Source organism: Trematomus bernacchii, unplaced genomic scaffold, assembly GCF_902827165.1.
Source record: "Trematomus bernacchii unplaced genomic scaffold, fTreBer1.1, whole genome shotgun sequence".
In the NCBI taxonomy this organism is placed as follows: Eukaryota; Metazoa; Chordata; class Actinopteri; order Perciformes; family Nototheniidae; genus Trematomus; species Trematomus bernacchii.
In genome coordinates, this window is record NW_022987585.1 from 265,170 (window position 1) to 279,368 (window position 14,199).

The following is a 14,199-nucleotide window of genomic DNA, read 5'->3' on the forward strand; positions in this document are numbered from 1 at the left end:
ACATTTATTATTATTATGAAAGTTTGTTTGACACAGAGATAATTGTCTTCAATACACCAAAATCCAATTGAGAAACTAATCAAAGATGCATTTTGTAGTGTTAGACAACAATTACGGACACAATTTACATTCAAACTGTTTTACGACAAACTGCGACTTTCTTGAACTATCTTTTAAATTGATAGAACTATCAACTAAAACTGCTAAAACCAAGATGTCGCACAAAGCAAGACTCAGTGTCTCTCCAGTTTTTGCAACTGCATTTCGTTGTCTTAGTACTTGTGCAATGACAGTGAAGTTGAGTAAATCATGGCACAATTCAAACAGGGTCTGAATCCCAAAGTATCTCGGAAATAAAGTCCAATGGTTTACCACCACCGTAGGGGAGGGGAGTCTCACTTTGACTGTTTGAAATAAAAACAAATGGTCTTTCCTCTTTAAACAGGATGGACCATGGAGACCGAGGGATGGGCGTCTCTCACCTTCGCTATGAGGACGAGGAAGGTGAGTGTGTGCTTCATATCTAAAGTAGATCCATCATGGAGTGGCCCTCTGCAAATAGAAACAGGAAATGAAGTCATTACACACACTTTGTCCCCTAATATCACCATGAGACAGTGGATTATTCACACGAGCTGACAGTGTCTGATTTGTAGAGCGTTTGTGTTGGTGAACGCCAATGGACTTCAAATGAGGAAGTGAGAATTAACAGGAGATTGTTTGTGTGTTTTTCTGTTCTCACACTGAGATGAAGGTTCGCAGGTTCTGTGCTTTTTCCAAATACGCCATATTGCTTTGCATCTCCCCGTAGTTTAGTTATTCCACGTGGAGTTCAGTGTGTAATCAGTTCCAAAGCGACTCCTTAATTGCCAGCAGACGATCAGACTCACACGCTCCTGCTTTTTGTTTGCAAAACAGAGATTATTATACAAGCCAAAAGCTAAATCACAGGAAGTCTGCAGGACTGGCTGATTCTGATTAGATTTGCTTTGCTTTTAAATGACAAACAATACTGCTGTTAATAAGACACGGTGTGAAACATTATGTATTCAGAGTTTGTTTATTGTTTACTCCTCTGAGTATTATGAGGTAATGAAAGACCTCGTTAGACATTATGTGCATGGCTGCCACTCAAATATTCTGAGGCCTTTCATGATTTGTTTTTGGAAAAGTTGCACCACAATTAAAGCTCGTTCTTCACGTAAATTGGTGTCCTGCACGAAGCATATTGGCACTTTAGTTTTGCACAAAAACAAGTGCAACTAAATGTTCTGGGAAGAAGGACAAGGTACAATAGAGAAGATAATTTGAACAAATATCTGGACCCCAAGGTTTTCTGTTTTTGTTCGGGTAAAGTAAAAATGAGTGAACATTTATTAACCTGCGCCAAAACCTGGATTACGATGGATGTAATAAAGCCTTCCATTGGAGAAGATGCCTTATATATTTATGACAGACAGCAGGTATTTCAGAATATATGGAGATGGCGATCATAAAAGCAACTCATGGCAGCACCAAGGTTCAAGGTTCAAGGTTCTTTATTGTCAAACTGACATAGCTACAGAGTAATTATGTTGTTGAAAATCTTATGTCACAGGTTTCTCCAACAATGCAACATGATAATACAGATAGCAAGAGCAATACAAAAAGAAAAATAGTTATAAAATAAAGTGAGCATGTGGAATAGTGCAGTACGAGTCTATATACAAGTTATTGGAATGATATATATTAGATATTAGATACATATTACTGAGTAGCAGATTAATGTTTTGAAGTTGTTTCAACAGTTCAATTGTTTCACCAATTAACTTTCCGAGCTTTAAAGGTCCCCTATTATACAAAATGCACTTTTTGATGTCTTTTATACATAAATATGAGTCCCCGGTGTGTCAGTGAACTCACAAAGTGTCAGAAAATAAAACCCTCTCTCTTTTCCTCCGTACCCAAATCTCTAAAAACGGGGTAACAACGGAGCTCATCCAGATTTGCGTCCGATATGACGTAATATCTGAAATGTGGGCTGGCTTTACACCCACGGCCTTATCCAAAACGTTGCTATCAGAAACAATGCGAGACGTGTTTTTGAAGTAATATGGTCTGTGTTTACATTAGCAAGCATCGCTAACACAGTCAGAGCTGACCTGTGCTGGAGAGAGTATGTGTAAAGAATCAGGAAATAAAAAGGAACTCACCTTGTGGGAAATCCTCAAAAGAAAAAGTATTTGAGCTCCATACTGTTTCAGAAATATAGAGGGGTATGAGGCATGACTAGAATGGGTCATCTGTTTGGTATTTTTTTTTAACATAGACATGTTTTTTATATATTTGTATATAGGCTATCTGAGACCTATAATATATGCCAACAAATTGTATAATAGGAGGCCTTTAAGACTTGTATTACTTTACTTTTATGTCATATTTCGCTTAACAATCAAACAATTCCACTCCGTACCAGATGACCTTTTATGCAAACATTTGTCTGGTATTCATGTGATCGTACATTTCTGTCCCCAGACCATCAGTCGATCTACATCGGTGTCCCGGTGCCTCCTGGATATCGACGCAAACGCAGGCGAAGGCGCTCGAGTCGTGAAGCGGCCGACATGGACAGGGACAGACGCTACAGCCAGCAGAAACACCCAGAGCTCAGCCGCTACCGAGACATCGACATGGAGGAAGGACTCATGGAGGAAGGACTCATGGAGTCCAACGAGCAGAGAGACATCAACCATACAAGTAAGCAGAGGTGGGAAGTAGTGGAGTACAAATACTTCGTTACTGCACTTAAAGGTGGGGTAGGTAATTTTGGAGAAACCAGCTCGAGTGCGCTAGAATTTGAAAATACACAGACGGAAAAAGACTGCCACTTCCTTACAGAGCCCCTCCTCCAACACACACGAACGCGCACATGACCAATGAGGGCACGAGATAAGTTTGTGCACAGATGGAAGGCTGACAGGCAGGTAGGCCATCCAGTTATTTTAGCCGGGCCGGCTCAAATGATTGGTCGTGCTTTTTACAGTACTACGGCTTCCACAGATGAAATTTTTTTATGTATTTCTTGTCAAAGCACTTCAGATATTCATTGCTATCAGGATGTTAAGAGCATTCCATGGAATATAACAAAAAGTGTATCTCGAGCCGGTTTCTCAAACTTACCTACCCTACCTTTAAGTACATTTTTCTGGTATCAGTGCTCCACTACTTATTTTTTCTTACATAACAATGTACTGAAAAACGTTAAAACACTCAATAACGCCCAAAGGCTTATTTCCATTGCGGTTCTTCGTACTGTAGAGAATGGAAGGAATACAAATAGCGCTTAGTATAACTTCCAATATATAGAGAGGTAAGGCTGCACTGTTATAAACATCTTCTGTACATAACCAGTTTTCTGCACACAGCTGCCAGCATTGCTTAAACTTAAAAGCTTCCCGAAGCATTGGCAGAGACATAACTCCAGACTGTCATGTATTACAATTTTGTTGCACACTTTTACCTCATGCTTTTGATTTGATGTTGTTACCTTCCAGTCGTTTTTTACAGCAGGAGTCTGCAAAACTGCCTGAGAGTGTGGAGCTCCTGTTTCAGGTTTAGAGTAATGAGCACGATGCTGATGCTTTACTCCTGGAGACGTCGATTGTAGAGATTGTCAACCTTTGCTAAATCGATGTTGATGCAGGAGAGGTGTTTACTTTGTCCGGACTGTATCCTCCACACAAATAGGGTCTTTGTGTCAGTACATGAATATCAATAATGCATACGATGGCATTAGCAGTCGGAGGAAATGGTGCCCGTTGGAGATGTAAAGAACGTGGAGATGTAGATTCTGATTATAGTTTAGAGATGGCAGCCAATTCCTGTCCAATTAGTGAAGTTAGTAAATGTGGAAATCGAACGTTTGGTTCAAAAGGTGTTAATGGCAGGCTTGGGGAGTCATGGATGGATTACATGTAACGGGATGATCAGGATACAAAAAAAGCAAACTGTACTCCCTTACAGTTACATTAAAACAATCTGATCACTTTTTTCTAAAAATGGTGGATTACAGTGTTAATAAAAACCTAAAAAGAGCATCTAGTGTTTGTGACGGAGCGTCCACACAGCAGCGTTAAAAAATCTTGGAACGCTTCTGCCCATTCACTTTGAATGGGGTGACGTCACTTTGCCTCACTTTTCGCCGAACTGCATTGTGGGCAGCAGAGCGGAGATTTTCAGGATTTTCAGGATTTTCAGGATTCAAAGTTGAGCAATGTTCAACTTTTGAAGCTGAGGTGGAAGCGTCAGCCAATCAAATCCTGTGTATGCAAATCTGACAGTTCAAGCGCTAGCCAATCAAACGGCGTGTATGCTGGGAGAGACATACCGCAGGTCATTTCCTCACCAAAACATGGAGGAGAAATTAGCGGTAGAGAATCACCCGGTGCTTTATGACCAGTCCCTATTTACCTACCGGGATATAAACCGGAGGAGCCAGGCATGGAGGGAGGTGGCAGAGACAGTGGTATGTTTTCGCCTGTTTGGGGAGTTTATATCCAGTTTACTTCAAACCTTTTTGCTTCGTATGTCGGGGGCGGGAGATTCATGTGATTGGTTGTTGGTGCCTTGCTCGCAAAAAATCCCCAAGCTTCAGATACGCCCACCTCCAAGATTTTTTTAACGCTGCTGTGTGGACGGGCCGTTACAGTTACATTAAAACAATCTGATCACTTTTTTCTAAAAATTGTGGATTACAGTGTTAATAAAAACCTAAAAAGAGCATCAAGTGTTAGTTAGAAAAGGATCAGATGTTATCTCTTCTCTGTAAACTGTGATGTTCTGTTTTCAAAATGCTCAAAATTCTCAAAATGCTGATTTATTCCTACAAATTCAGATTTATTGTCAAAATCTCAGTTTAAAAAAAAAATCTCACTGTTTTCAAAAAAGATCTCACTTTTTTGAAAGATGTCTGACTTCTGAGTGGATCAGATGTTCTCTCTTCTCTGTAAGCTGTTAATAATGCTAATACTTTAAGTTTGAATCTAAACTGCCTGAATCTGCTTTATGGTTTTCTCTTTCTTTGCTTCATTTGTTATGTTTTAAATTCAGCAGCTGAACCTATATGTTCATAAAATAGTGTGTGAGCTTAACTGTGTGTGTTAAACTAAAACGGAGCATTTTCAGCTCAGATTTTACTTCTGCTTTTTTAAACTGTAGTATGTGCTCATGTGTTTTATTGTTGGTGTTTAGGCTGATGCCTGAATGTAATAACGCCACAATTATTATTAATAATAATTGATGAAAGGCAGGTTTGAAATATAAATACAATCATTTCTGATCCTAAATATCTTGGTTTGTTCTTTTCTAAAGTCACATTGTCCTATTTAATTCACTTAAACATCGAATTATTCTTTATTTTATCTTAATTTTAACTTTATTTGCATTGCATTTGATATTGACGTTATCTAAAAGTAATCAAGTTACATTACTTTTATATTTTGATACTCAGAGTACTCAGATTTACATTTAACTCGTAATTGTGACACTTCCTTCCCTGGTTGACGGTCATGAACGTTGTATTTTGTTGATTTATTTTCATCCCAGCTGGCACTTAACATAAAACAGCATTTAAGTCAAATCCACTGCTGGCTGCTGTCAATAAAGCCGTTCTATATCATTGACTCTCTGTGTAGGGTAATTAGCATTCAGCTCAGTCTATAGGTTAGCAGCAGCTGACAGATCATTACCCTGCAGCAAAGCTCAATCCCACCTCCATACCATAATGAAATGGATGGTAAGGATTGAATACCTATAATCAGGGATCTGCATAGGGTCCGATACTGCGATCACTACTGCTGCTGTAATGTAGGAAATGCAGAGGAACAGCCGACAGCTGGACGTGAACATGGTTTAAGTAGAAATAGTTAGAAACACCATGTTTATTGACTAATATTGGAGATCAGTATTTACTTTCATAAGTGAAGGTCAGTTTGATTTTACCTTAAGGGCAAAGGAAAGGGGACATCCTGTTGTTTTAAAGAGATATAGAGTGTATATCAGTATGTAGTGTCTCTACTTTAAAGAGTCCTCTCCTGCTGATGTTCAGGTGTATATCAGTATGTAGTGTCTCTACTTTAAAGAGTCCTCTCCTGCTGATGTTCAGGTGTATATCAGTATGTAGTGTCTCTACTTTAAAGAGTCCTCTCCTGCTGATGTTCAGGTGTATATCAGTATGTAGTGTCTCTACTTTAAAGAGTCCTCTCCTGCTGATGTTCAGGTGTATATCAGTATGTAGTGTCTCTACTTTAAAGAGTCCTCTCCTGCTGATGTTCAGGTGTATATCAGTATTTAGTGTCTCTACTTTAAAGAGTCCTCTCCTGCTGATGTTCAGGTGTATATCAGTATTTAATGTCTCTACTTTAAAGAGTCCTCTCCTGCTGATGTTCAGGTGTATATCAGTATGTAGTGTCTCTACTTTAAAGAGTCCTCTCCTGCTGATGTTCAGGTGTATATCAGTATGTAGTGTCTCTACTTTAAAGAGTCCTCTCCTGCTGATGTTCAGGTGTATATCAGTATGTAGTGTCTCTACTTTAAAGAGTCCTCTCCTGCTGATGTTCAGGTGTATATCAGTATGTAGTGTCTCTACTTTAAAGAGTCCTCTCCTGCTGATGTTCAGGTGTATGTCAGTATGTAGTGTCTCTACTTTAAAGAGTCCTCTCCTGCTGATGTTCAGGTGTATATCAGTATGTAGTGTCTCTACTTTAAAGAGTCCTCTCCTGCTGATGTTCAGGTGTATATCAGTATGTAGTGTCTCTACTTTAAAGAGTCCTCTCCTGCTGATGTTCAGGTGTATATCAGTATGTAGTGTCTCTACTTTAAAGAGTCCTCTCCTGCTGATGTTCAGGTGTATATCAGTATGTAGTGTCTCTACTTTAAAGAGTCCTCTCCTGCTGATGTTCAGGTGTATATCAGTATGTAGTGTCTCTACTTTAAAGAGTCCTCTCCTGCTGATGTTCAGGTGTATATCAGTATGTAGTGTCTCTACTTTAAAGAGTCCTCTCCTGCTGATGTTCAGGTGTATATCAGTATGTAGTGTCTCTACTTTAAAGAGTCCTCTCCTGCTGATGTTCAGGTGTATATCAGTATGTAGTGTCTCTACTTTAAAGAGTCCTCTCCTGCTGATGTCCAGGTGTATATCAGTATGTAGTGTCTCTACTTTAAAGAGTCCTCTCCTGCTGATGTTCAGGTGTATATCAGTATGTAGTGTCTCTACTTTAAAGAGTCCTCTCCTGCTGATGTCCAGGTGTATATCAGTATGTAGTGTCTCTACTTTAAAGAGTTCTCTCCTGCTGATGTTCAGGTGTATATCAGTATGTAGTGTCTCTACTTTAAAGAGTCCTCTCCTGCTGATGTTCAGGTGTATATCAGTATGTAGTGTCTCTACTTTAAAGAGTCCTCTCCTGCTGATGTTCAGGTGTATATCAGTATGTAGTGTCTCTACTTTAAAGAGTCCTCTCCTGCTGATGTTCAGGTGTATATCAGTATGTACTAGTTTAAGCCTGATAAAATAAAGTGGTTTTACAAATGGTAAAAATGGTCTTTCTTCCATCCCAGTATCTCCAGCGGCGGAGCGGCTACGGTACATCCTGAATGAAGATGACGACCTGCCCAAGCCGACGCTCTTCACGGAGATGGACACTCTGCAGCGAGAAGGAGACGACTTCGAGTGGAAGGAGTCCGCCAGGTAGAAGATAAAACTCACAAAGACATACACAACACACTCAAATCTGTCACAGTCATGCTTCCAACACTCAACATGCTCTTGTGTTGTTGATCTGGCTTTGCTTCAGGATTTCAATCTAGAGTATATCAGCATGACGAAAGACAGTCAGTCCAGAAAGCATAGTCTAGAGTTTTTAATTAATTAACAGGCATTGTTGTTGTTCCGTTACCAGAGTTTAATTGTGTTGACTCAATGGCATTGTTACTGAGGTTTTAAATGTAAGGGAATGATCATTAATGATATACGATTCACCTCTTTTTCCTGCTTGATCAAAAGATTGATTGCAGATAACCCATCGCTTAAATGTCATCAAAAATATATTTAGAAACTGCTTTTGGAAGATACAGTAGTTTGGATGAAATGTGAGGTTTCCAGAAGAACTGCCTGAGGTAGAACCAGGGTTCGAGTTATGTGGGAGCCAATGGGAGCTGAGCTTTGAGCTCCTATGAAAGCAGTGAAATCATACATCTGTGGGGGTCGCTAATACATGACCAACAACCATTTTTGCAGTCACAAATAATGCATGTGTCAATGTAATGAGTATTATTTACGTTAACGAGGTAAACAGGCTAAAAAAAACACGTTTTCCAAAAGAACTACGCATCGTATTCTCTCTTGAATGACCATATGCCTGCACTTCACCTCCAAGGTGCGCAATAAATGATTGTGCAATCTATGCCTGTGAGCGTGCTGCGCGAGCCGAGATGTGTGTGTGCGTAGTTGAACCTTTTCATATTTAAGTTTGTAGCAAGTAGAGGGCTGCTGCTGTGTGTGTGTGTGTGTGTGTGTGTGTGTGTGTGTGTGTGTGTGTGTGTGTGTGTGTGTGTGTGTGTGTGTGTGTGTGTGTGTGTGTGTGTGGCCTAGCATTACTATACTTGTGGGGACCTAAATCTGTTTACACAGTCACGTGTGGGGACTCGCCTCCCTTATGGGGACAAAATGGAGGTCCCCATGAGGGGAATCATTAATTTTAGGGTGAAGACTTGGTTAGGTTTAGGGTAAGGGTAAGGTTAAGGGTTAGGGTTAGGCATGTGTTGGTTATGGTTAAGGTTAGGATAAGTCTCCAGGAAATGCCTGTAAGTCAATGTAATGTCCCCTGAAGTGATGTATACATGGTATGTGTGTGTGTGAGTGTGAGTGTGAGTGTGAGTGTGAGTGTGAGTGTGAGTGTGTGTGTGTGTGTGTGTGTGTGTGTGTGTGTGTGTGTGTGTGTGTGTGTGTGTGTGTGTGCATTCATTTTTAAGACCCCAATAAAGCTCAGATTATAACTCGAACCCTGGGTAGAACCAACACCTTGAATAGCGTGTCATAGGTTTTAAGTCTTTGCACTCATTGTACCCATGAGTGCAAAGATGGTAGTACCCATATCTACCATCTGTTTTAGTCAGTACTTCTAATTTTACCAGAGTATTTTCAAACACGAGTATCTGTACTTCTACTTGAGTAAAGGATGTGTACTTTTGCCCTCTCTGCAAGTATCTCTTATGTTGTGTTCTTTTCCTGCGGGCCTCCAGGTGGGTGAAGTTCGAGGAGAAGGTGGAGGAGGGGGGGGAGAGGTGGAGTAAACCTCACGTCTCCACGCTGTCCCTGCACAGCCTCTTTGAGCTGAGGACGTGTCTACAGACGGGGACGGTGCTGCTGGACCTGGAGGGGTACTCTCTGCCTCAGATCATCGGTGAGACGAGTCACATTAACATCCTTTAGATCAGGAGCGTCCAAACTACGCCCCCCAGCAAATGAAAACATTCACATAACAACCTTGAAATATACCCTTCATATTTCCTCTAATGATCAGCAATCTGAGGCTTCTGTTTTAAGGAATGAGCTGCTAACAAAATAAATGAAACCCTATGGAGAGCTGTGAGAAAAAATTGCATAAATAAAAACATGTCATGGTTTCTTTGCAAGCTAGCTTTAGTTGGCTAACCAAATTAGCTACTTTTACTTAGTCCATGTAGCTGACTTTGCCACCATTGGCTGAACCTGTAAATGTTTACAACTTCTCATTTGTGAATTATCGAAACACTTGCATGACACACTCTCCCAACTCACGTTTTCTCAACTACTCGTTGAAGCAGAAGCTGCTGATGCATTAGTATGGACTGCTCACCAAATCAATAACATGATCTATAGAAAAAAATCAATGACAATAGTTAGTATTCCCAGTTGAATTTTCCTCAATTTCCCACTGCATGGTCATGTGTTACATGTATGTGAATATAGGTTACATTAGTCTGTCCTGTTGCCATTAGCTGTCATTTGGTTTTGTGGTATTCAAATACTATTACTACTATTACTATTACTAATACTAAGAAGTTTGACCTCTATTTAGTTTGATTTTCTAGCTCTAACTAAATAAATTAATGGGACCTTGTCTAATTTCTCATAATTAAGCTGCTATTTGTGTTCAAGTTGCCCAAAATAAGCAAAATATTGAATGCACTATGACCAAAAAGTCAAAGATTATTACTGAAATTGCAATATTTTCATGTTTAAAATATTATTGCACTTGGCAACATGGATGATGATCGTTGTTTGTATTTGTATTTTTTAATTACTTCCCCATCTGATTGTTCCAGTTATCAGTATGTTTGGTCTTTATCTTGTGTTATTGGGTTATTCGTCATACTTTTTTAGGGCAACAGTAAGTGTGTACGAAAGAAAGGTTCAATACACAGCTACAGTGTAGATATGCAATGAAGAACGTAAATTTAGGGATTACAAATGTACAATCAGAGAATCCTCATCTCATGGAAAAACACGTAAAAAGCTTGAATTACCAAAATATTCAAATTCAGGCATCTGTTAACAATTTTATGACATATCTTCTCATGTGAAATGTTACCATGTCCTGTTTCCAGATGAAATCCTCGAGAGTCAGATCGAGGAAGGCATGATATCTCCAGATCTGAGGGACAGGATCACTTACGTTCTGCTGAGGAAACATCGCCATCAGACCAAGAAGCCAATACATCGCTCGCTCGCAGACATCGGGAAGTCCAGCTCTTCCACCAGTGAGTGTCCACTTCTGCAGCTTTTGGAAGTAATCATCTAGCTATATCTGAACAAATATATATATCTGAATTACAATTACAAGGTCCAAAGTGCATCTACTTGCTTTGAGATGGTTCATGTTTCCAGAGATATGAAGCCCTTTTTTCTTGGTTGTGTCCATTAGCTTCTCTGTCATTAACTATTAGTCTGTAGCCTGGTTAGCCTGGTTGTAGCCTGCTAGCTAGCTTACCTAGCTTAATGTGAATTGAGGAGTATGTAGTATGCTTTGTTTATGTACAAATATTGTGGATTACTAATGTTTACACAATAAACTGGGGAACGATCATCTAGCATTTTGTAAGAGTAAAAGAAAAAATGTTGTAAAAAAACTACAATGCCAAAATTCACAGGCTCCGTAAATGGTTCAATTTTCCAGCGATTGGAGGTCACTTTTTTGATTGTTGTGTCCATTAGCTTCTCATGAAATATTAGTCTATAGCCTGGCTTAGCTAGCTAGCTTACTTGGCTTAATGTGAATTGAGGATCATTTTGGATGTTTTGCTTATGTAAACATTGTGGATAACTTATGTGACACAATAAACCAGGGAACAATTTGAGGAACATAATTGATGGAGGAACCTATAGTTAAAATAAGCATTTCATGACATTTCTTTGAAAGCTAACTTCAATTGGCTAACCAGATTAACAATTGTTACTAAAGCAGTGTAGCCACCGTGGGGTATTTTGGAAACTATAAGCTAAACTGCCTCTATCCGGTACGTATATTTACTACTTATGATCACGATCATCTAGCTTTATGTAAGAGAATACAATTACAATGTTAGTAGTTCACAGGCTCCGTAGATTGTTCAATTTTCCAGTGATTGGAGGTCACTTTTTGGATTGTCGTGTTCGTTAGCTCTTCCTGAAAAATGAGTCTGTAGCCTCCCTTAGCTAGCTAGCTTACCTAGCTTAATGTGAAGTGAGGATCATGTTGCATGTTTTGTTTATGTCAAATATTGTGGATAACTAACCAGGGAACAATTTGAAGAACATAATTGATGGAGGAACCTGGCTAGTCAAATTAAAATAAGCATTTCATGGTTTCTTTGAAAGCTAACTTCAATTGGCTAACACAATTAACACTTTTTACCAAAAGCAGTGCAGCCAACTTTAACACTGTGAGGTAAATTGTAAACTAAGCTAAACTGCCTCTATCAGGTACATATCTACTACTTATGATCACAATGATCTAGCATTTTATTACAGAATAAAACTACAATGCTATAAATTCACAGGCTCCGTAGACGGTTCCATTTTCCAGCGATTGGAGGTCATTTTTCGGATGGTTGTGTAGCTTCTCATTAACTATTAGTCTGTAGCCTCGCTAAGCTAGCTAGCTTACCTAGCTTAATGTGAAGTGTCATTGAGGATCCCTCTGCATGTTATGTGTATGCAAAGTGTGTGTGTTGCTAATGTTACTGTGATTAAGTACCACTTGTTGATTTAACTTAGGCCTTAGGCTATATCTGATTCACCAGCACTTACTATGGTATGATGTTGCTTGAAGTGAATATGTCTGCACTTTCCTTGTTAATCGGAGTTTGATTCTTTATGGTTTTTGCACCTATTGTAAGTCGCTTTGGATAAAAGTGTCAGCTAAATGATATGTAATGTAATGTAAAGTAACATTACTAATGATTCTTTGGATCGGCTTTAAAATATAAAGGGTTAATCCTTGGCCTACACAACACCTGTCCAAATCAGTCCAGTGGCTTCTCTGCTTAAAAACAGCCAATGTATTTTCAAATGCCATCACATGAAATATGGAAAAAGTATTTTAAGGGGTGCACAAGTAATCGACATGATATGGAAATGGCAATATGGACTAATGAAATATTCAAATCGCGGGAAGCACAAGATTTGTTGAAGGCTTAATATGTGTTTAATACTATTTAATCAAGGAGCTGCAGAGATATCCAAGACTACATTTCATATTCTACAGACTTAACAACGGTACACCTCTTTAAAATCACTAAATTACCTTTTAATAGATTTTTTTTCAAAGCTGACAGGAATAATGATGCAAAAATGATGATTTCCTCCCATATCGTATTTGCAAAATCAGTCAAAAATAATCACTATTTGTGTTTTCTCATAGCTTTGCAGCCCTACCTATTATCTTGATCAATGATTACTCCTGTCTGGTCCCACACACACAGCTTCTGAGAAATGCATTATGCACATCCAGTGTTTGACTTGTTGTTAAATGTTGTCCTGTGAGCCTCATATCCTCCTGAGGGATGCATCAATGTTTGATGAGTTAATTACCGCTGCAGTATTTCCTCAGCTCATCGTAGATCAGGGGTGTCCAAACTACGGCCCGGGGGGCCAAATGCGGCCCCCGGACCATTTTGAATCGAAAGTCGAAAATCGAGCAAATTCAAGAAGTATAATGACTAAAGTATAATAAACTTCTGCTTGTCTTATATTGTACTTCTTACATTTATATCTTCAAATATATTACACAGTAGTATTCATGTGTTAAATAAGCCACATTTTCAAATAAATTCAGTCAATTAAACATGTTCTAACTAGTGTTAATATCGTCAGCTATTTTTTAATTTAGTTTTAGCCATAGTCCTGTGTTAAATTTCCTTTTTCGTTTTAGTCATATTTAGTCACCTTCATCCTGTTTTTATTTAGTCAAGATTTAGTCGACTAAAAGTCTGAGCATTTTAGTCTTATTTTAGTCGAAGAAAACTAATTATTTTAGTCTACTTTTTGTCAATGAAAACTGTTGAGTCTTTTTTAGTCATCAGATTATATAGAACATTTCAGTCAAACTAGTCTAGCCAAAACCAATAATTTGTCATTTTAGTCAAACTTATTTCACAATAAGATGATATCTTGTCCTTATTTGATGAAAAACACAGGTTGAATGATTAAGAAAGCAGCTTTGCAGAGACTATCTGGTCAGGTTTGTGGTGTTTTTACCAGCTGTGTTATGGCCACATTGCTTCCCTTCTGATAAAACAATGCATTCGCTTTTTTTCTCAGCCTCATTGTAGCGAAAATGGGCCCAAATATCACATTGTTTCTTTCTCCCAAGCAGTGGTGGCTTTATACTTTTTCGTTGTCAGTCATTTTGACAGACAGGATCGTAACATTTCCGTCATAATCCATTATTACCCGTCGAGTGCACAATTTATCACTCACTCGCGCTGACGGGGGGGTATTCGGTTAACGCGAGTGCGACCACTGCTCCCAATCCCTGTTGTTGCCATTTTATTTTCTGTTAAATAAGGTTAGTTAGACCAGGAGTTAGATCCGAGTCTTCCTGACACAGTGTGCCGCTGCCCGGTGTATTTCAAATGTACCGCCGCGCGCAGCAGACACACAGCTGCTGCACCCAGCCGCAGCACCGGAAATTGAACTGCTGG

The 14,199-nt window shown here is 39.1% G+C and overlaps 1 protein-coding gene across 1 annotated transcript in view; it reads left to right on the top strand.

Moving 5' to 3' along the window:
- The first annotated feature begins 446 nt into the window (after positions 1–446).
- slc4a5a (solute carrier family 4 member 5a) overlaps positions 447–14,199 on the top strand; it is a 57,692-nt gene continuing 43,939 nt past the window's right edge. Inside the window, 5 exon segments of the mRNA XM_034128340.1 lie at positions 447–504; positions 2,515–2,736; positions 7,594–7,723; positions 9,277–9,437; positions 10,624–10,776. Coding sequence (XP_033984231.1) covers positions 447–504; positions 2,515–2,736; positions 7,594–7,723; positions 9,277–9,437; positions 10,624–10,776 — 724 coding nt within the window.